Below are 20,858 nucleotides of genomic sequence, written 5' to 3'. Positions count from 1 at the left end.
AATCTTCTTCAGCTTTTCTTCTGCAACATGCATCGATATATATCGGTGTACTATAGATATGCTTCATTTGATATTTCATTTCTGACTTCATTGTCTTTAAAACTACCTTTTGTTATTTTTAAATCAATAACAACTTTGTAGAAAGCTCTGTTATATTTGTTTTAAAATCGTTGCTTTCAAACCGATATTTATCGATTTAATCAGATTACAAATATGTGAGTTGCCTTTGACTAAACTTTCGCCTCATTATCTTCTAATTCAGCATTCAATTCATGTTATGCCATTTCCATGCTAGCTTCGAGTGCGCAAGGCGAGTACCAATATTTATCGACATGAAACCTAATAATATATTTATGAAGATATATCAAGCTTTTGTTTTTCTAACCTAAGACCGGTGTTTGGACAAAGCCTCACAATTCCAATTTCTTCGTTTTCCCCACCTCAGCAGTGAATATACAATTGTTTACCAGATTGCAACTCTGGAATTTCAATTAATTCTTGCATTGGAGTATTCGGGCTTCCCTTATTACTTTCTGTCTCTAAATTCGAGCTGTCAATTGAATTTCGGGCACTTTGTGGCTCGAGCTATGCCTTTTTAGCTTTGTATCTGGCAATTCATTGGCTGACTACGCAACGTCCATTAATGTTGAGTGCCTGAGCCTAATGTTGAGTTGTAATAAATTTGGCATTAGGCCCACTAAATAATTAAATGAGCTTCCATTACGTTCCATTGGTGATAAAGGTGTGCTTGCGCTTGTATATATCCATTTATGTATGTATATATGCGGCTATCTGTGCAAAGGTATTTGTATTCGCATTTCATTTGGTTTTCAACGAGCTTTCAGCATTTTTTCCTTTCGCTGAAAATCTGTTTTACTCTTAATTTGCGCGGTGGGCGTAAGGTAAGCGTTCACTTCATTTAATCTTTGACCCAAATTTTCCCGAGAAATTTCGGAATTGTTTATTAAGTTCTGCGAAAATGAGTTAAGTTCCATAAACAATTATATTTAAATACTTTCATTACGTGTTGCTTGGAATCTTAATGTGTTAACAACTTCATATGAAACTTGAGCTTAAGGTATATCAGATCAATCATAATATTAAGTTTGTCTGTTAGTCAAACAGCTAATGAAGGAATATACTCAATGAGCCACCCAGCAAATGATGTATAAATTGAATCAATATTTGGAGTGCACTTTTCAATCATTCAGTTAGCCTGATTCCCCAGTCATACCTCAGACTTTTATATAAAATGATGTTCTCTTGAGCCCCATTTAGAGTGCGTTCAACTGAAGTAAAAGCTCTCATATATTTATATCAATGCAAAGTCTAAAGTCTGCTCGAACGGGCATTAGACGGCAATCAAATGACTTGACAAAACTGAATTTAAAGTCAGTTCCAAGTGCTCGGCCAAGAGGATGCCATTAGTGTTTGAGATCGTCATTAGTCAAGCGAGAAGAGAAATGGACTTGTGTCACGCGTAAAGCCACTTGATTGGCCTCCATTTTGCGGCGGGCGTGGGTCAAGGACGCTGTCTCACGAATGCGTTTCATGACAAACAACAGAATAAAAGCCTCAAATTACGCATACGCCGCGTGATACGCAGACCCTCATCAATTTTCAACTGTCAATGCTCATTAACACATTTGACAAAAAGAGAGAGTGTGACACTGAGAAAGAGAGGGCGAGAGACAGAGCTAGAGTGTATGAAAAATAGTGCTTACTATTTGGCGCAACCCTTGAGGCCTCCGAGTTTTATTAGGTGAGCCTAACATGTGTCCAAAATCATTTATGAGCTGGCGCCTAGAATACGTGTTTCACTTCACATAAATTGCGAACGTGACCAAAATTTCCGAATTTACTTTCTGTTTTAAGGCGCTTTAAATGTCGTCGTAAACTAAGTAAAACATATGTAGCGGGCAACGCCTGACTAGCAGATACCCTGATCAGGTGTTACTAATAGTACGAGAGATAATGCTATATCAGGTCAAGTTCATATTCATATCTCCTACTCTTATAATCCTATTTTCATATAAGTACTTAAAGGAATACATATATTAATTATACATTTTTAACTTATACTCGATACTTATACCGTTATAATTCCATAAGCAATAGAACTAAGCCAAATTTTAATTTATCTTATGCTCTTTGATATACCCGTCTATTATTCCATATGCTCTTCTAATAACCTACTCTTATATTTTTATACTCTTAAACTTGAATATTCTGATACTCATACTCTTGTTAATTTATCTTATGCTGTTTTATATGCTCTTCTACTGCTCTAATCTTTTGCTCTTCTAATTTTTACACATTCACTCTTATACTCCGGTACTCATACTCTTACACTTCTATATTCGTATGCTTAGTCGCACTACTATTTACATAAACACAGCTGTGCATACACACATAAATCAACAGATATTAATTCACAACTAGTATACCCTATTTGACCCATTCGCAGTGGGTATCATAGGGCACTAATATATGTACACATAAAAGCATATAAACATTTCTGCCTAGTCCAGCATTTATTTGCTCAAGTCACAAGTTAAATGGGCGCGCTTTAAGGATCAGCGGCAAATCAAATTGATATACGACTGTGGGGCACGTGCTCCGGGAAGGAAAATAAAAATGAAGTAAAAAGTCCACTCTAATTGTAGCGCAAGCTGGGACCTGCTAGCTGTGACCTGTGCGAGCAGCAGCCGGGAGCAAGTTTCAATGAAGATAAATTGTGGCTAAAGAAATTTGCCTAAACGACGCCGAGCGCCCGGCGAGGCAACAATAAATGGCTGCAAAGGCTCAGTAAACAGCGATTTACAATTAAATTGAATCGAATGGAATTTCGAGCTATGCTTCAAATCCTTTGAACTACGAAATGTAATTGATTTGGCACTGCGACTTACATAGGGTCCCCCTTCTAATTATATTGCAAGCATGCTAAGCTCTCATATAGAGAGTGCAAAGCCAATGCTTGGGGACACAGCACAGCACAGCACAGCAGAGCACAGCAAATCCCAGTTCACTTAGCCTTGGCTTCTTCCACAGTTTGATTAAGCCAAGACTTACCAGGGAATAGTAGAGCACAAAGAAAATGGGGGGATGGAGCCGAAGCAGGCTTATGCGCTTAACTGCAACAGGTTATTCGCTTCTCCAGCCATTCAGCAGTAATTTTTCCCTTCAAGCATTCAAGATATTCTTCAGAAAATAATTGAGCTCCACAAGTTAAAGTGCTATGATTTAAATAAGCGAACTACTTTAGGATTAACGGACTCTGTCTTTACGGTTTGTTTTGGCTTTTCATGTAATGTATTTTGTATTAATTTCTTAGTTTGTTATACCATATCATATTATATATTCTTGTATAGGGTATCTGTAAGTATAGTAGTCCGTCAAATGCATTCAAAGTTCTTTCCATATAAGTGCTATGTAAACCATCTTTGAGTACTTCCAGTCCAGAAAGCAAACTGTGAGTTTTCAACGGTATCTGTTCTTTCGCCGCAATTGACTTTTCGACATAGAAACCTACGTCATACGGGCATGTTTTTTAAAGAGGGTATCTGGCTAGTCTATACATGAATTTAAATCGAATTGTCTGTTCAGTTGCTGACTTTGCGTTCTCATTTATTATTGTGGAAATGTCATTATAGATATGCGGCGGGAGCAGCTGTTGGGACTTGACTGTTGCTGCTAGCCAGGGACAACAGCAGCAACGACAGCAGCAACAACAGCAACAATAGTACCAGGAACAACAATAGCAATGCGTGTAACAACACCTGCAATGTTGTCCTGGTAATTCCGCAGCTTATGGCATCCATTAAATACAACCTCCGTCTATTTGTCTATTCGCAACAATTTGCTGAGCTGGACAGCTTTTCATGCTTTTTGCTTTTTGCTTTATGCTGTCATTGTTGTTGTTGCTCGTCTTTTCCCTCTTACAGTTGTTGTAGTTAGCCTTACCTGTAAAAAAACAAAAAACAGGCACGTGTCTGGAATTTAGGCGCGCTGCCATACTTTAGCCTAGCGCTGGCACTGGAGAGACGCGCATTAAATTAAATGTTTTTTAAATCAAAATTGTTGAGACAACCCCCGTCTGGCAATTAACCGAAGCACGTTTTCCGTATTTAGATTGTATACATATAATATTTGTGCTATTTGAGTGGATACTAAACCAATATTAGCTCGAGTTCCCAGAAATGGAGATTTTCCACCATAAAATGTTGTTAAACATGAGAAAGCCTTGCATTGATTTCAAAGATATTGTGAGATATTGATGTAGCCTGTTTGAACTATGTGAGATATTTCATAGGAAACTGCGATGGATTGGCTTAAAGTATATATATTCTTGGTCGATATAACGAGCTTAGTCTATCTAGCTATCTCCTAGTATCTAGTATCTCCTAGTTGATGTCTTCTAGTCGGGCACTCGTCAATAATAATTATTTTTAGCTAGTTCATTTGATCTAGATTATTTGCTAATTACCTAAAGTGGCTCACTGCCTACAAAAGTTCTTCCAAATCAGATTTCTGTACTAAACTTATTATTCAATTCGTTTCCATGTCGTATTTATATATACATAAAGTACGTCACATACTTTCCAGAGTTTTCCCACATTCTCAAAAATCACTATAAAAACTACCAATTATAGTTTTTGGCCCATGTCTGCCTCTCAGATATTTTAACAGAACTTAGATTTCAGTAAATTTTTTAATATTTCATTTATTCAAGACTTACATATGCATTCAAAACACCTCATTAACTCTCAACTATTTGCTAGGGTATATGTAATAGCACTCAAAATATTAACTAGCTGCAAACATGTAGGAATCCCCATTTCATGTTTGTTTTCACTTGTTTACTTTTATGACCTTTGGGTCTTTGGCTAAAGCTTAGCTAAAAGAGCCATGGACATTTGCTAATGCTCGTTCAGTAAAGGAAAGGAGGGTATATTGGTTTGGTGTTGTTAGACATTTGAGATATATAGAAAATGGTAGATGAATAATAATAGAAAAAGGAGATAATAAATATGTGAAAGTGTAAAAAAAAAAAGTCAAGATGGAAGAGAAGTCGATACCCAAGTCAATTCGAGTGCTGAACGGGTATTATGCAGTCTGCTATGTCCAGCTACATCTGTTATTCTATATGTTTGACAGCTCGACAGTCAAATATGCGTTTGCGTTATATTTGGCTTTCGTAGAACGGAACAAATATTTGGCGTGCTTTTAATTATGTTTGGAGCTACAGCAATTCTGATTGTCATCCGTTGCCAGCAGGAGATTCCAATCTCGTTTACATATAACTCCGCAAACTCTGTGAAAATGTTTCGTTGCTTTGTTTCCGCCACTCACTCTCCCCTTCTCCCTTCTTCCGCCTCCCACTTTTTCCCTTTCTAATATGATTTGGCATTGTTATTGACAATTATTTGTGTGGTTTTCCTTTTGTACCTTGGCTGGCTTTGTGGCACGGAGTGGGGGCGTTGCCAATTGACAGCGATTAATATACGTCACAGCTGTGGGCAGCCATTTGCCTTGAGCCCGAGTTGAATTCGATTAATTTTCCTCTGATTCCGTATTGTACATAAAGCAGGGCACATTCTTTGCACAGGGCTTTGACGTGTCTAAATTAATCAAAATTTGTGTTAGTTTCCGTGTGACATTTCGCACTTTCATCTCGTTTTCTATTTGATGAGGGTCCTGACACTCCCTGAAAACTTTTAACAAGCCAACGGCTATTCGATGAACTTTTCAGACTGAGGCATACTCCAGTCTGCCTCTCGCTTTGCTCACGTCTGCTAAGCACTAATAAATTAAACTTTTCATGTCCTTTCAAATTAGTTTGATTTAAATTACAAATTTCATTTAGCTGAGAAGTGTATAGAAGTTTGGCCTTTTGTAATAAGTTGTGTACTAAGATGAAGTTTTTTTTTTTTTAATTAATTAATTTTGTGGATCTTTTATTTGTTTTTTTAAAGTCAATCTATGGGAATGTTCATGTTCATATTCAATTTACTCCAGTTCCGATCCAGTTCGTGTAGCTTTCATGTGCTTTTGGAAACTTTCAATGCGCTTTTATAATGCTTTTCAGTTATACTTCTGTACTTCTTCAAATCGACTGTGACAAAAGCCATTGAAATCAACAACTATTATTTTTTTATTCCAGGGTACACTATATTTCATTAAATGTTTGTGCCTTAGGCTGAACGTGAACTTTGTCAATTTGTTTGACCATATTTTCAGGCAGCTGAACTTTAGATTTCATCGCGTCTATAATGAGGGAGAGAAAGTGAGCGAGAGAGAGAGAGGGAATGAGATAGGCAAAGTAGCGAGCAGCTGCGGGCAAATCTCATTACAACTTTAATAATTTGTATCTGGGGCAATTAATTAAGTAAATATGTAAAAGTTGCCGAACGCACTTTTAATGACAGTTCATGCCACATGCCACATGCTACATGCCACATTCCTCATGCCAAGTGCTTTACGCTTTGGCACTTTGTAGCATTTGCTTATTTATTTGTCTGCCGAAAAATGTAAAATGAAAAGTTAAATGCCACAGGTCAAAAACTTGTTGAGAATGCAAATAAAAGTTGAAACAAAGCGAAAACCTTAAATTCCCCCAAAGATATTCTAATTCGAATTGCGTATAATGAGGGGAAAATCGGACTGCAGACTTAAATGGCATTCCTATCTTAAATATACAATATTTATTCTGTCAGCACATTTTGACAGGGATATTCCCATTGGACTGCTGAATGTTATAGCAGATGTTAAGTCCTAACACACATCTCTTCTTAGAAAACTGCATAAATAACGTTTGAATGTGATATTTAACATGCCAATTAGAATATCATATATTACAAATCAATAAATGTCTCAGAATAAAAATGTGTTTCACTTCGTTGATTTGATTGTACTTCATTGAATTTAAATTCGACTATCGTTAATTCAAGCAATTTGCTCCACTGCAATTTCTTGTATATGGAATTAGAATATCGTAAGGCGTGATATATAAATAAAATTCCAATTATATTTTATTGCGTATGCGAAAGCATAAGCATTTTATTGAGACTCTTCCAATTGGAATTTCTGCGAATTAAGATTTCGATGCCTGTTGTGACAGCCGAAGCAAATAATCAAAAAATATATATAATAAACACACATGTAAGTCTACAGCTCAATTGAAAGCGAGAGCGAGAATGAGGAAGAGCGAGTGTGAGAGCGAGAGAGAGTGAGTGGGCAATTACGAAATTTCATTCGCTCAAAGCGAGTAATTAATTTTTCATCAATTCACAATTTGCTGCAGCCGAAGAATGTGGAGGAAAAAATTAAAATATTTCAAAATTGTTTTGTAAACAGAGAGCAGGAGATGTTTCATTTTCTTGAATATTTGGTAAATATAAATATGTTTGTATGTATAGATACACAGTATTTTTTCAATACATATATACATGTCTATATAGATATATTGCCACACGTAAAACATTTTAAATGAAAACTGAAAAAAAAAAGATTTTTCACAAGTTTTTAACACGTTCAAGATTTCCTTTCTAATTTTGTTTTGCTGTTTGCGCTTTGAATATTATTTATTTATTTATTTTTTTCCATTTTTTGCGCTAATGGATGAGGACAAAACGTGCTTTCCATATTGTGAAATCGATGGATGTGGTCGCCACATTTTACACTTGGCAAAAAACATGAATAATACCAAATGTATATGACAGGTACATCAGCGTCTACAGGGGGCGTGGTAAAAACATTATGCAATGGGTAGCCGAAATAAGAACTGAATTAATGAGAAGCACACGAAGCTCTGAGTAATCTGTTGGTAATCTCTTTGTTGGCTTTCAACATAATGAGTTTCTCTCAGTGTAGTTTCGCCACAAATCCAAAGAGAGCAATACGCATAGGCCATAAATAATACAAAGTGCGTGGGAGGCATGTGGCTGCGAGAATTCCAGATTCACATTAAAGGCATTTACGTTAAAGTCCTTTTCCGATCTCAGATCTCAGTTTCGTTTTTCGGCTCAAACTATGTTAAGCTGCAAGCCACTTGGCTTTCAGATTGTGCTTGCAGCATGAGACTTCATTCATTATGCATTCGACCTGGGGAACTATGTAAACGGATGAGCGGGACAGGGAGAGAGTGAGATAGACAGAGAGCCAGAGAGAAGCCTTGGAAAATCTGGGCTAACAACAAATCTGGCGGGTTATATTTAGTGCAAGTAGGCATAGGTAGCGCAACACCCGAGTAAATGGAAGAAAGCCTGTATTGAGGCTGCTTTGTGAGTGACTAGACTGCATGATACCCTGTATATTCGGAAAGTTTGTATGTAAGTCAAATCGAACGTAAGCAACAGCAAGGCTAAGGATATATTCTTATGCTAGTTTTCGAAAACATGTATACAGCTTTTTATACAGACTCAAATATAAAAGAATACTGCATATACAGTCTAATATATATTTTGAGAAAGTCTACAATATTGACTCTTGTACAGATTATAAGTCTCTGTTGTATATCCCGATATATACTCTTATACACACTCAAATATAAGACCTCGAATAGATTCTGATGTTTCAAATGAGCAGCATACCCACTTGCTGTTAGCCTTTTCAACTGCTACAGGGTATTCCAAAAGGAAAGCAGTGCAAGCGTCTGCCAACACTGCGCTAAGCTAGAAAAGCACACAGCAGATGAGCACTCGAAAAAAATAAAGAAATGAAACAAAATTAAAATGTTGCCGTCCACGATAATGATTATGATAATGATAATGATGTAGAGGTGCAGTCAAGTTTTGCAACTTTTAGAAAAATTACAAAAAAAAAAAAAAAACGAAAGTTCTTTGCGTTATCCAATTCGCGCTCATCATTTCGTATTCCTCAAGCGTCAGCATTTCCTACACACCCATAGACGCACACACACACACACACACACTCCGTGAGAACTTTTATCATTTGCATAATTTTCAATGAAATCCTACCTAGGCTATGGCTATGGCTGTGGCTGCTTTGCTCACTTATACGGTGCGATTGCTCATTTTAAAACTTTCACTGGAAATTTGTGAAAAGAAACCGAAAATTCCATTGCTTTAATTTGTATTATTCTAAGAGCCAGAGCCAGAACCAGCACCAGAACCAGCGAGAGCCATGCAACAGCCTAAGCTCAGCTCAGCTCAGCTTAGCTAATGGCCTCTTAGTGTAGGCATCAACATAGAATTTGAGAGTTTGTGCATCGAGGAGGCAGCTGTTTTTAGTAAATTACGGGCTAATTGGCATTGAGCCTAATGCCTTTGTGTATTTTCATGTTGAAGAACGCAAACAAACAATACAGAAAATATTCTAATCGGATGCTTACAGAATTTTGACGCCCATCAGCCAAAGCAACCAGCGCTGGCCCAGATGCCGAGTGTTTTCCTGGTATTTCTCAGCTGTTGTGAATTTTAGTTCAACCCTCGGGTGAATTCATTAAAATTCCATAACAAGATTAGATATTTCACTAAAAATCATAAAATGAAAAGCCGTTTAGTTCTAAAGGCTGCGTAGACGCATCAATCAGTTAATTAAGCCGTCTACAAATGAGTCAAAGCGAGTTGGCTCTGAGCTGACTGCGCTGCGCATGGGCATTCATCAATTAATTAATAATTTTCTATCAATAAGCAGCTTGTCAATTATGCCTTGGAGCTGTTTCTTTTAATCAACCAGTCTATTAATCAAACAGTCAGCATATCGTTCAGTGCACTGCCCCTTAACTCATCTCTTAGTCAAAGTTCTTTGGCTTTGAGCTAAATACAATCTAAGCTTGTGCTAGGAATTTAGCGTCAGTCAGCTGAATGATCAATCATTTAAAACCAATATCCATCAATCCAAAAATAATTTATCACGTTTGTCTTTCATTGAGCTCTCTCGCTCCCTTTCAGCCTTATTTTAAGTTTAACTGTGTGAGTGTAAAGTACTGTATACATGCTATTATTCTGTTAATCTAACATTTCGTCATTTACAATTTTGTATCGCCATAAATATATATCCACCCTAGTACTCACATATCTGTCACTCAGTCGTATCATTCTATCTACCATGCTTTCATATGAACTTATTTGATTTTAAGGTATCTTGCATGTCACATCCAGCGCAGTTCATCATTGCTGATTGCCCATTGTTAATCGCTCCGTCAATCAATCACTCAATATAATTGCAAGCGAACGTATCCGCAAGTCAATCCCTGGGATTATTGTCGACTTAATTAAATTCTCACCTCCCAGTGAGCTCTGACGACTATTTGACTGCACGGCTGCCGCGCGGGCTGTTATCGCGCGAGCCAGCTCGCTGTAGTGGCTGAAGATAAAGTTGGCATTGTTATTGCCCCATTTGGACAAAAGTTTTCAGATATTAAAGCCCAGAGGCCGCAGTCAGATAACAGTCAGTCGTTGACTCAATGAACGGCGATTACAGCACATAACAAGAACAATTAATTGAAGCTGCCATCTACAGTACCCTTCGCTTGTTTTGCTCAGTCGTCTGCGAGCTGCAAATCGATGCACCTAATTAAGCAAATGCGACTTGCTGATGCGAAAGATAAGCATTCAGCATTAGTCCGCCTCAAAGGAGGCATCCAAACAATGCAGCGGGCGACTGTAAAACTCTCAACACCTCAGCCTTTGATATCAGCTAAAAGATTGAAAGACAACAGCTTTAAGAGATATTACTCTTTACTCTGAACTATTATTAAAGTATATTAAGTGTTACAGTATTTATAAAGACATATTTCATGAGAATTGCATAGAAGGGCTAAACTGTTGTGCACAGTTGTGTTCCAGCGAATTGTGCCATAGCATTAGTTTCCCTTTTCGGCATGTTTTTCAATTCAGAGGACCAATTTCATTTATTCAATTACACTTATATCGCTATATTTAGGTACTTTATTAAAATATTCAGAAGATGACGGTGTTAAAAGTTGTTATCGCTGATGTCACGGGATTGCGCTTCAGGATGTTGTCAAATTATTGTGAGCGTTACGTTAAACCTGTTCGAACAATCTTCAATTTGCATAAATTAAAAGCGTTATAAATGAACGTCAAGTGAATTGGCATATAAATAATAGAGTATGCACAATAATTACGACAAAGCTTACGAAAGCTGTGCCAGACCCAAGCCCCTCTACCCCGTCAGACCCCCTTTTTGCCATCTGCTCAATGAATCTTAAATCCTTTTGACTCTTGTGACATAATGCGTCCTTGGACTGAGTGCTTAGTGTATTGCGATTCAATTCAAATAGAGTTTATTATATATTCATTAGTTTATCAATTGAAGATGGGAATTTAGTGTATAATTGTCATGTAAAAGTGAATATAATAGTCATGTTTATTGTATCGAGCAGGTACACCCAGCTCTACCTCCACTTAGTCGGGCACTCCCTACGTCATATTTGTTTACTCCTACTTGCAAAACCAATTATTGTAATTATCGTATCAATATTTGCTTGGCCAATGCACGCTAAGCTTTGACAAACAACTCACTTGGCTTTGGGCAAACATTGAGCTAGGGCGAAAGGCCAACAGTGTCGTCTCCAGGGTCCTGCGCTGCTCTTGATGAATGGGTTCAAAAGAAATAAACAACGCTTGACAACTGGTAAATCAAAATGCAGGAACGAAAAAATTGTAAAAAAAATAAGGAAATATGATATATGTTCGCTTCGCGCTGAACATGTTTAATGATACATGTCCAGCTGCTTGGCCGAACTGACGCCACAACAACAACAGATCGTCGCCAGGGTAACGTGTCCTGTGCACAGAAACCTCGCGATTTATGAGCCAATGGAATTCGCTCTGCGGTTTTCTTTTTATCACCAAATGCGAGTCAGCATGACACACCCACAATATTTCTGTTATGTATCTTTTTCATATGCTCCGTCAAACAATAGCGCCGAGTAGCTAGGGTATGTACTCACGGATACCATGCTCAGTTATTAGTGGGAAAAATTAAATGCCAGCTAAATAGAGGGCGGGGCTTGCATGAGGAAATCGTATTATACTGGAAATTGTTTAGTTGGGTACAGCTCCGTTCTATTTTTATCTAGCTATCTCTCACACTTTTAACTAAATATTACAACCTAAATATTCCCATTCCCCAAAATTACAATGTATGTCCCTCTACTATTTGATTGCGTAGGGTATTTTTTAACAGATAAAATGAAAACAATTCCAAGAACATATCGAATTTATCATGCGGAGTGTTTCGAAGTGGAAACGCACCCACCTCTCTGCTTTGTTATTCAATATTCTCTCATATTCCATTCAGTTTTTTTTTATTCAAATTTTGATTCACAGGCACGGTTTGTCCCATATTTTGTTTAAATCCTTTGTAGTTGATGAAGTTGTTTTGAAATATGTGAAGCATTAACATTCGGTGAAATTATGCGTTTGTTGCCTTGCCAACAAATCGACTGTGCGTATACTTAATATTTGCTGTAAACAGTGAACGCCACAGACATCTGTTTCAATTACGCTCAAATCGAGCTTGTTATTGAGGTTGAATGCTTGCCCTTTTATCTGAAATGCGAGTTGGCGCAAGTGAGCTCGAAAAAGGGAGCTGAGAGTGAAACCATAAATCGGAGAAAATATCGAGGCTTTTCTCTGATTTGAAAATGGTAAAAGCAACAAGGAAAACTGTATATGAAAATATGAAATAAATGTTAGCCATCATCGAAATCAATCAAATTTATCGAGGCAGAAAACGTTGGCAGTCATCAAATATTTTACATTGAATTGTATTAACATAATTTTGTATTTGTGATGTGCCAATTGCAAGTCAATCGATAATTATCGATAGTATAAATGCAAATGTATTATTCATATTTATATTATTCCTAGCTATGCTTTCGCTTGTATTTTATACATATTAAGGCACATATTGATCGATTTCTTGTTATTGGAAATTGAAAGCTCTACTCAGAATGCTTTTTACACGCTGTAGACTTTCTAGTTCAAGGGTAAGCCGCAGTCGTTAGCGTAGGACACGATTTGCATGCGCGTGCAAACATCGCCGCTGCGAGTCCTCGTCTGTTAGCCAAATGAATAATGAGTTATGCACACTGATGCCTGACCTCGATGCTCAGTGTGTTGGCTGTAAGCTGACGCTTCTGCTTCTGCTGCTGCTGCTGCTGCTGCTGCTGTTGTTGAGTCAACAATATCTAGATTCGCATATGATATGATTATGTTAATAAGTCATCGCCTAAGCGCTTTTAATAATATTGCCAATAATAATGTCTGTGCCATGGTCACGCCACAGTCAAGTGCTAAGTGCTGCTCGCGCATTATGCCAACAATGAGCTACTTGAGCCACGATTCTTCTAAAGCCCAGTTCAACGCCGTTCAGCTGATTTTTTATGTCTGTGTGTGTGTGTGTGTTTGTATATATATGTATTATCATCTTGCACTGGGTATAATTGTAAGGCTTTTACTTTTTATGTACTCACAATTACTTAAATACACTGGAGAAGACTTTTCTCAGTTTTAATGCAAATAACGATGACAATGACAGGGTAATGCCTCTGCTTTTTATGTACTCTTAATTACTTGAGTACACTCAGAGAAGAGTTTTTCTCATTTTGAAACTTGTCATGAAACTTATCATGAAAATAACAATGGCCAAGTCAATGACATTGGCCATGACATTGACAATGAAAATGACAATGAATTATTAATTTATGTACAACACTTGCAGTCAACCCATCGATTTCTCTCAGTGTACGATTGTGTGGGTTACTCGCTGCTTAGGCTTTCGAAGGGGCGTCCATCATAAAACGTGGATCTGTGTCTGTGTCATTGTGCTGACGCTAACATTGGGGCTGACAATGTTGATGCCGACGTCGATGTCGATGTCGATGTCGCTGCGAAGGCTGTTGGGCAGTGGACAGTGGCAGTGGACTTAACATAAGTAACGTCAAAGGTCAGCTGCCGAAGCGAGCTATTTCATGACGCTCAACTAGACCAGAATGTATTTCATCAGACATTCGAATCAAATACCGGAAAAAAGAAGAGGACAAGCCCGTTCCGCAGACACCATAAAATGCTGTTGCTGCAAGGGTTGCCAACAACAAACAACCGGGCTTAAGTGAAATCAAAACCAATGTAGCGTGCATTCACACACACACACACACACTCACTCAGTGGGACAGTTATCCTGTTGTGTGTCCTTTTTGCTTACATCAATTTTTTCTCTCCCGATTTTGCGCTGCTTGCTTTAACGGGCGCCAACTTTTCCATTAGCATGGCGAGCGTTTATAGCCTGAAGAACTTGCATATTCAATACATGGCAAATGTTAACCTCTGTCGGACGCACACACACACTCACGCACACACACACTCATTCAGCATTCGTTGATTACATATTTGTTGCATACTTTTTGGGTGTCCGTTTTATTATGAGCACTTCGCTTTGACTCCGTTTTGATACGCCCACATCAAAGAGGCTGAGGCAAAATGAAGCAGATTTACCATTTATATTTACAAAGACTGAATTATCACTTGGGCGAATTGCATACAATCACACTGAATTTGTGTTGGGCCTGGGACTCGATTTCACTCGTATCATTATTTCATATTAAGCCAACAGAAGACGAGTGTGGGCAAACAGAGCTGGAGGCAATATAAAAGGCTTTTACTTGTGTACATACCCCATAATAGATTGGGTTTTCCTATTTATGGCATTTTAAAGTGTTTCGAAGAGGCAAGCACAGCTTTGTGTTTGCTTACAGTGGAAGAGAAAATTCTCCCCATATAAAATGTTAAATTGAAAGACTAATAGAGCAGAGTTGCTGGATAGGTATTAGCTTACTATAAAGATAATATGGCTATGTAATTATTTATATCCTAGTCAATAGTATTTATTTTATCGATAGACAAATATCAATTTGAATGCAAACAGAAATTTCGAGAAATATCAATTTAAAGACTACAGATTTAAGCGTGTAGATTAGAAGGTATTTTCAAGTCGATCAAACTCAACCAGAACAACCTTGACTTGTATGTGTAATTATAAATTCAATAAAATTTGCAATTAAAGTAATGGCGTTTAATTAACGTTGAACGTAATTTAATATTCCGTTTAACAATTTACGAATTATTATTGAATTAAGTAGCCATTGCTTAACTTCAATGAAAGACGTATAAATACCCTAAATTGGATTAATGTTCAGAGTAGAAAGTAAACAAAAAAATGATCAAATAAATTAATGATCAAATAGAAGATACCCATTATATCTATCGATATAATGTAAAACTGATACCCTGTACTTATTTGAAAATATAATACTCTCTATATATATAAATAAGAAAACGTTCTTCAAGAAAAATAACCAATAATCGATAAACTACAGGCTGTAAACTACAGGTGTAGCTTACCTACCTAGATACCCTGTAGTTATGTCAAAGATATTTTATTTCACAATGTAATTTCATACTTTGCTGATTCAATTAGTAGATACCCTGTATCCAGTTACTATTAAGACTAACAGATACTCTGCTGATACCCTATAGCTGCGTCAGATATGTCACAAGCCCTCTAGAATAGCCTGTACCTCTCAAACGCAACGACCTATCATCGCCCACAGATATTTACATTTTTATTAGCCCGAGGATTTGGGACCGCAAGAGGCTCTTATCTGATTGTTTGTTGAAATTCGATTTTATTGTAATTTGTCATTTGCTTTTTAACGGTTCAATTTGTTAATGTCAGATTTTTTATTCGCTGTGTATGTTTTGCTTTTTTTTTTAGCACTTTTTGCTGGCGCCAACAATTTGCATAATTAAAGCGTCGTTCAGATAGTGAAAAGCAGATAACGCGAGCTACAGGTAAGTCGAGCTATGAATGCGACTATATATATACACATATATATCTATATTTGCAATGCAAATTAATAAAGATAAATATCTTTCTACTTTTTTTTTTGGTTTTTGTTATTAACAACTGTTAACAAATTTATATGCTCGGCGCATGTGAAGAAGAAATTTGCTTTATTTGTTGTTTGTTTGGGTTCGGTTTTATTTTTGGGGTACAACATTCCAATTGGGAATTTCTAAGCGATTCTGGTTGGCAAATATGTCGAGCCGGATGACAACATGTGGGCGAGCCATAAAATACCTAAGACGAGAGTCGTAAAAGCAACAACTTCCTGAACAACAAGAGGCTAGTTGAGTAGTAGCTGACTAAAGTGACGAAGTAAATTTAATGATACTTCATCTAATAAGAAATGCTGTAAACAGACTAATCAAACCTAGAACAGATCTACTTCTGCTGGACTTGGCTTCTCGTCCTGTCTCTCTCTCTCTCCCTCTCCCTCTCTCTGTTGTCATGGATTGCTTCTATTAAGGCTATTACTTTAGCCTAATCAATTAGTATTTATTGTGCCATCAATATGCGTTACACATGGAGGAATGCCTGAAAGATGTATTTGTGGAAGCTCCAAGTCTGAATTGAAATGCCTTGAGCAAGTAGGGAGTGCTTTTAATGAGATCCTTCTTGTTAAAGATTCTTTTATACACTTTATTGATTCAAATGAGTTTCTATCAGATGTTTCGGGATGTTGACGGGTATATCCTAGTCGGACATTCACACTTCGACCCACCTCCCTTGTTGCCCTTGTGTCCCAGTTTCCCTTATTAGATTTTTATCCATTCGTGAGCGAGCACAGTTTACCTCTGGCATATTGGACAGGTGACAGCTTTTTTTTCGATTTACGTCAATATGTTGCTGTTTCTGTCGTCTTTTTGACTGCGGCTTCTGTTGTTGCATGTAACTGCAAGGGTCATAAATCGTATTGGCCAACAGCTTATTCGATATGCAGACACGTGCCGCCATATGGATCCTAAAGGGGGCTCTTAGTGTATGCATTGTCGATTTCAATATGTTCAAGCAGCGAAATCTTTTTATTGCTCTCAGCCATAAATATGAAATGTTTGATAGTCAGCTATCAGCATTGTTTGTCCGGCCAACGTCCGTTCTCGGCAGCAAATCGAGTTGAGCCAGTTGACTTTGTCGCTCGAGTCCTGCGTAAACATTCTTCACAACTAGAAGAAGAAGAGTGGAAATGGCGACAAAAGTTGAGCTTGAGCCACTGCATCCTTCATCCATCATCTTGCAGCAGGCTAAAGCGCATTTCTATCCACTTGGCCAGCCAAACTTAAAACTTTCATGCACAATTTGTGTGCATTCAGAAAGTTGAATCAAGTATGTGCGCTGCATATGCCACACAAGTACACTCAGCGAAAAGGTGGAGTGAATAGTAAAGCTTTATAAGTAGTTGAGTTGAATGGAAATGGAATGGGAAATGCAAAGCTTTTCTCTAGAGTTTCTTGTTGATCTTTATTATGCTTTTATTTTTATTTTTTTTTTTTAGAAATTCTAAAGTCAAATTAAGCATAGTGCCTAATGTTTGTGAAAAACTGACTATCTGTTCAACTGAAGCACATTTCCTTTTTGAAGGCTTTCCTTAAATTTCGTTAAAGTAGAAAACGTTCATAGCTTTAATGTATTCTTATATCAATTGTATGCAAGCAAATTAAACTTTCTGAGGCCAACAACAGGCTGAATTCACTTTATGGCATAAAATCCTAGGCTAACATGACAATCCTGACCCACTTCCAGCATGTGGAGAAGTCTTCCGCTAGGTGCGGTCTATGCTGAGATTTTTACGCTTGAATTCGTATATTGTGCTCTAAGGATTATTTTTACGATGGGTACAAAAACAGTTTGGGCTGCTTCGTGCAACTAAACCTGTAACGTTCATACTTGAATGATTTCTTGCATGAATTCTACGTAAATCAAGAATAAGAATACAGGAAAACTTTAATACACTTAAAACTAAAAGGTGCGAAAAGTAGTGGAGTATATAATTTAAAGAAATTCATAGTTCATTAGTTCCTTGTGTTGCTGTGCTTCTGCAATTCACTTGTTCTATTTTTATATAGAAAATTCTTAGCAGCTTCTTCGGTATCGCTCCGAAGCAACCCATACACTGCTTGTTTGAGAAGAGGCCTATATGCTATCTCATTCTCCCTCAGCAACAACCGGGACTACGCTCAGCAACAGCTATGTTGGTCTCGCTCTCGTGGAGTGTTATTTTGAGTATATGAAGATGAGAGCTCCAACACTACTCTAGCTCTAGCAATTAGACGATATGTATACAACACACTGCTGCTTTAGATTAAATTTGTGATGTGATATATGTGTGCATAAATTATATTTCATATTTATCTTATAAACATTTTTATACACTTCACTAAAAAAAGTTTTTAAGAAGTAGTAAAAAAAAAGTGGCTAAATGAAATAAATATATTTGTTAGAGTTTTCTTTATTTAACTGAAAAGTTAAAAAAATTAAAAATATGACGATAAGTTCTTTGTGAATTTAACATTATTTTCGCTCAGTGTTCTGTCCTTCCTTTCCACTTATATGCGACTAACTCTAACGATGGTATCATTTTAGTTTAGCGAATTCCAAAGTTTAAATTTTGCATCCGCTTTCGAGGCTGTGCAACTGCTGTAGGGGTTGTCGCATACACACACACACACACGCATGAACGCACCCGCTCACACACACGCGCTCAATGCTTGCACAGATTCGCCAGCAGCTCGGAAAATTAAGCTCTGAAATATGCATGCGATCTAAGGGTTACACGTGTAGCAAGTCGGTGTTTAAAGGAGGCAGAAGTAGTTTAACAAGCAACTGAACTGAATGAGTTCTTTGTCAACCAATAAAGATTGCCGTGAGTCGTATCTATAGCTACAGTGGCACACAAACAAGATTTCCTCAACACCATTTATATCATTCCATTCATATGTCTCTTGTGTTGGCCTCTGTGTCGCCTCTTTGAGTCGCCCTGGTTACTCGTTTAATTAGCAAATAATTGTAAACGAGGTAAAGGTAGCAGAAACTAATTGGATTACGACCTAATTAAAGTCTGCCAAATGACAATAACAAAGCCAGCAGCAGGACATCGACTCGATTTATTAATTTCGCACTGCTATTGTGGAATTCAGTTATAAACGAACCGCAACAAAAACTAAAAGCGAAAATGTAAAATGCCTTTGTCTTAATGCATGCGGGTTATTCCACATGATCTGCATATGTTATTTAATAAACATAAATTCCAGATTCTCTCTCTCGCTCTCTCTTCCTCTCTCTCTCTCTGTTCTTCTCGCTTTCGCACTCTCTGCGTGAGCTTGCTAGGAAATACCCAGGCCTTCAAACAATCGACTTTTTAATTGTCTGTGTTTAATTGGTTAATTAAAAAATACATAAATTTCAATAGAATTCACGCCACTTTAGAAATAAAAAGAATATATATGTTTGTTATATATGTATAAAAACATTTTTGTATGTTGTACTAATCTCATTATAATTATAAATGAGTGTGAAATACTAAATAAATAAAAATATATATCTCTGTACACGATTTACACATGTTTATTAAATGCCATTGTGCACATTAACTTTGACTAAAAACAAGCTAATGTTTTTAATTTGCTTCACCTTTGATTTGATGTGTTTCACTTTTATTTGTATTTAAAATACAATTTTTGTAAATAATTTATGAATATAGTTATAATTGATTTAATGGTAATTAAAAAGGGTTTTTAGTAGCGTATAATGATTTTGTTGTAACGTATATTCTAGAGAAAATAATAATAATCTCGAAATAGTGAAGAAAAATTAAATAAAATTTTCAGTATAAAATAGTTTTTATTTTTTAGTTTTTACACAAGTTTCTTTAAATGAATTTTTAGTTATTAACTCTTATTAGACTAGTAAACACAACAGAGGACGGCTGAAACGGGACATTTCCGACCGACTTAGAAGAAGTAATTGCGAGGCACAAACGTGTTTGGGTCGATGAGCGTAGCCACCTCCGCGGGATAGACTCGCGAAGGTCCCGGGATGCGGTTGTAGGCAGCTGCAAGGCGACAGAGATAGAGCAGAGTTTGACCGGGAGGGAGAATCCTGTGGAGGGAGTTGTGACTTACCAATTATCTTGCTGATAGCGGTCTGTGCATCCAGTATTTGTGCTGGGGCAGCATTCGCCAGGAACAGGCAGACTGTGGCGAACAGCAGAACAATTGCAAACAATTTCGACATCTTTCGTTGGTGGGGACTGAGCTGACTCCTGCGAGTGCTGTTGCTGCGCTGATGAACTTTGTTTCAGGTCTAATTAGCAAAGTCACAGGCGCCGCTATTTATACCCGAACAAAAAATGAAGAAGGCATTTGTTAGAAGTCGAGCATGAATGGGAAGCCGCCGTCTCCCGGTTTTGGTTCTCAGTTCTCATTTCTCTGGTCTCAACTCTCTCTGATGCTGCTGCTACTGCTGCTTCTCCCCTTTGTTTTCTGTGTGTCGAAATTGATTTCTTGTTTTGAGACGCCGAAATTAATTTCGTTGGCGCCTACACAACACAAATATGCGGCAGCTGCTACGATATTTAATCCCAGCATACAAATATATTAAAAGAAAACGAGTCAGATTATTGTGGAAGCAGCCTAAACGACTGCTTGATACGCGCTCGAAAGAGTCTATGAAATTGTTGATCCAAATGTGGGCGGTAATGAGATTATGGGATTCTTTGTTGATTCGTTCGAGTTCATAAATCGGAATCCTAATACATTGTTCAGCAGACTATGAAGACTTGGCGATTCCATTAACACACAGCAAATTGGATTATGAGCTATTCAGAGTTCGCCTTGACTTGGCTCTCTTTATTATTTATACTTACGTATCTATTTGCAGCTCTCTCAGAAGCAAAGTACTCTAGCGGTTGCTTAAATAGGCTTCTAAGCAAATTAAATATTTAAATGTTCTTTTTAAGCTGTGAT

At 37.3% G+C, this 20,858-nt stretch overlaps 2 protein-coding genes across 4 annotated transcripts in view; one reads left to right on the top strand and one right to left on the bottom strand.

The window, feature by feature from the left end:
* Positions 1-20,858, top strand: part of LOC6578272 (G-protein coupled receptor dmsr-1) — a 53,521-nt gene that overhangs the window by 9,972 nt on the left and 22,691 nt on the right. For all 3 annotated transcript variants that reach the window (XM_032729964.2, XM_032729963.2, XM_015163059.3), the window contains exon 3: positions 15,769-15,845. The gene's annotated coding sequence lies outside the window, so the exon portion shown is untranslated. The remainder of the gene's footprint in view (positions 1-15,768; positions 15,846-20,858) is intronic.
* On the bottom strand, positions 19,715-20,202 carry LOC116804087. The gene is made up of 2 exons (XM_032729965.2): positions 20,016-20,202; positions 19,715-19,945 (listed from the first exon to the last, which is right to left on the bottom strand). Exons 1-2 carry the CDS (start codon positions 20,125-20,127, stop codon positions 19,845-19,847), a joined length of 213 nt encoding a protein of 70 aa, XP_032585856.1. The 5' UTR covers positions 20,128-20,202; the 3' UTR covers positions 19,715-19,844.

The sequence above is a fragment of the Drosophila mojavensis genome, unplaced genomic scaffold (assembly GCF_018153725.1).
Source record: "Drosophila mojavensis isolate 15081-1352.22 unplaced genomic scaffold, ASM1815372v1 contig_80, whole genome shotgun sequence".
Lineage (NCBI taxonomy): Eukaryota > Metazoa > Arthropoda > Insecta > Diptera > Drosophilidae > Drosophila > Drosophila mojavensis.
The sequence above is the reverse complement of the archived record's forward strand: the minus strand, read 5'-3'. Positions and strand labels throughout refer to the sequence as shown.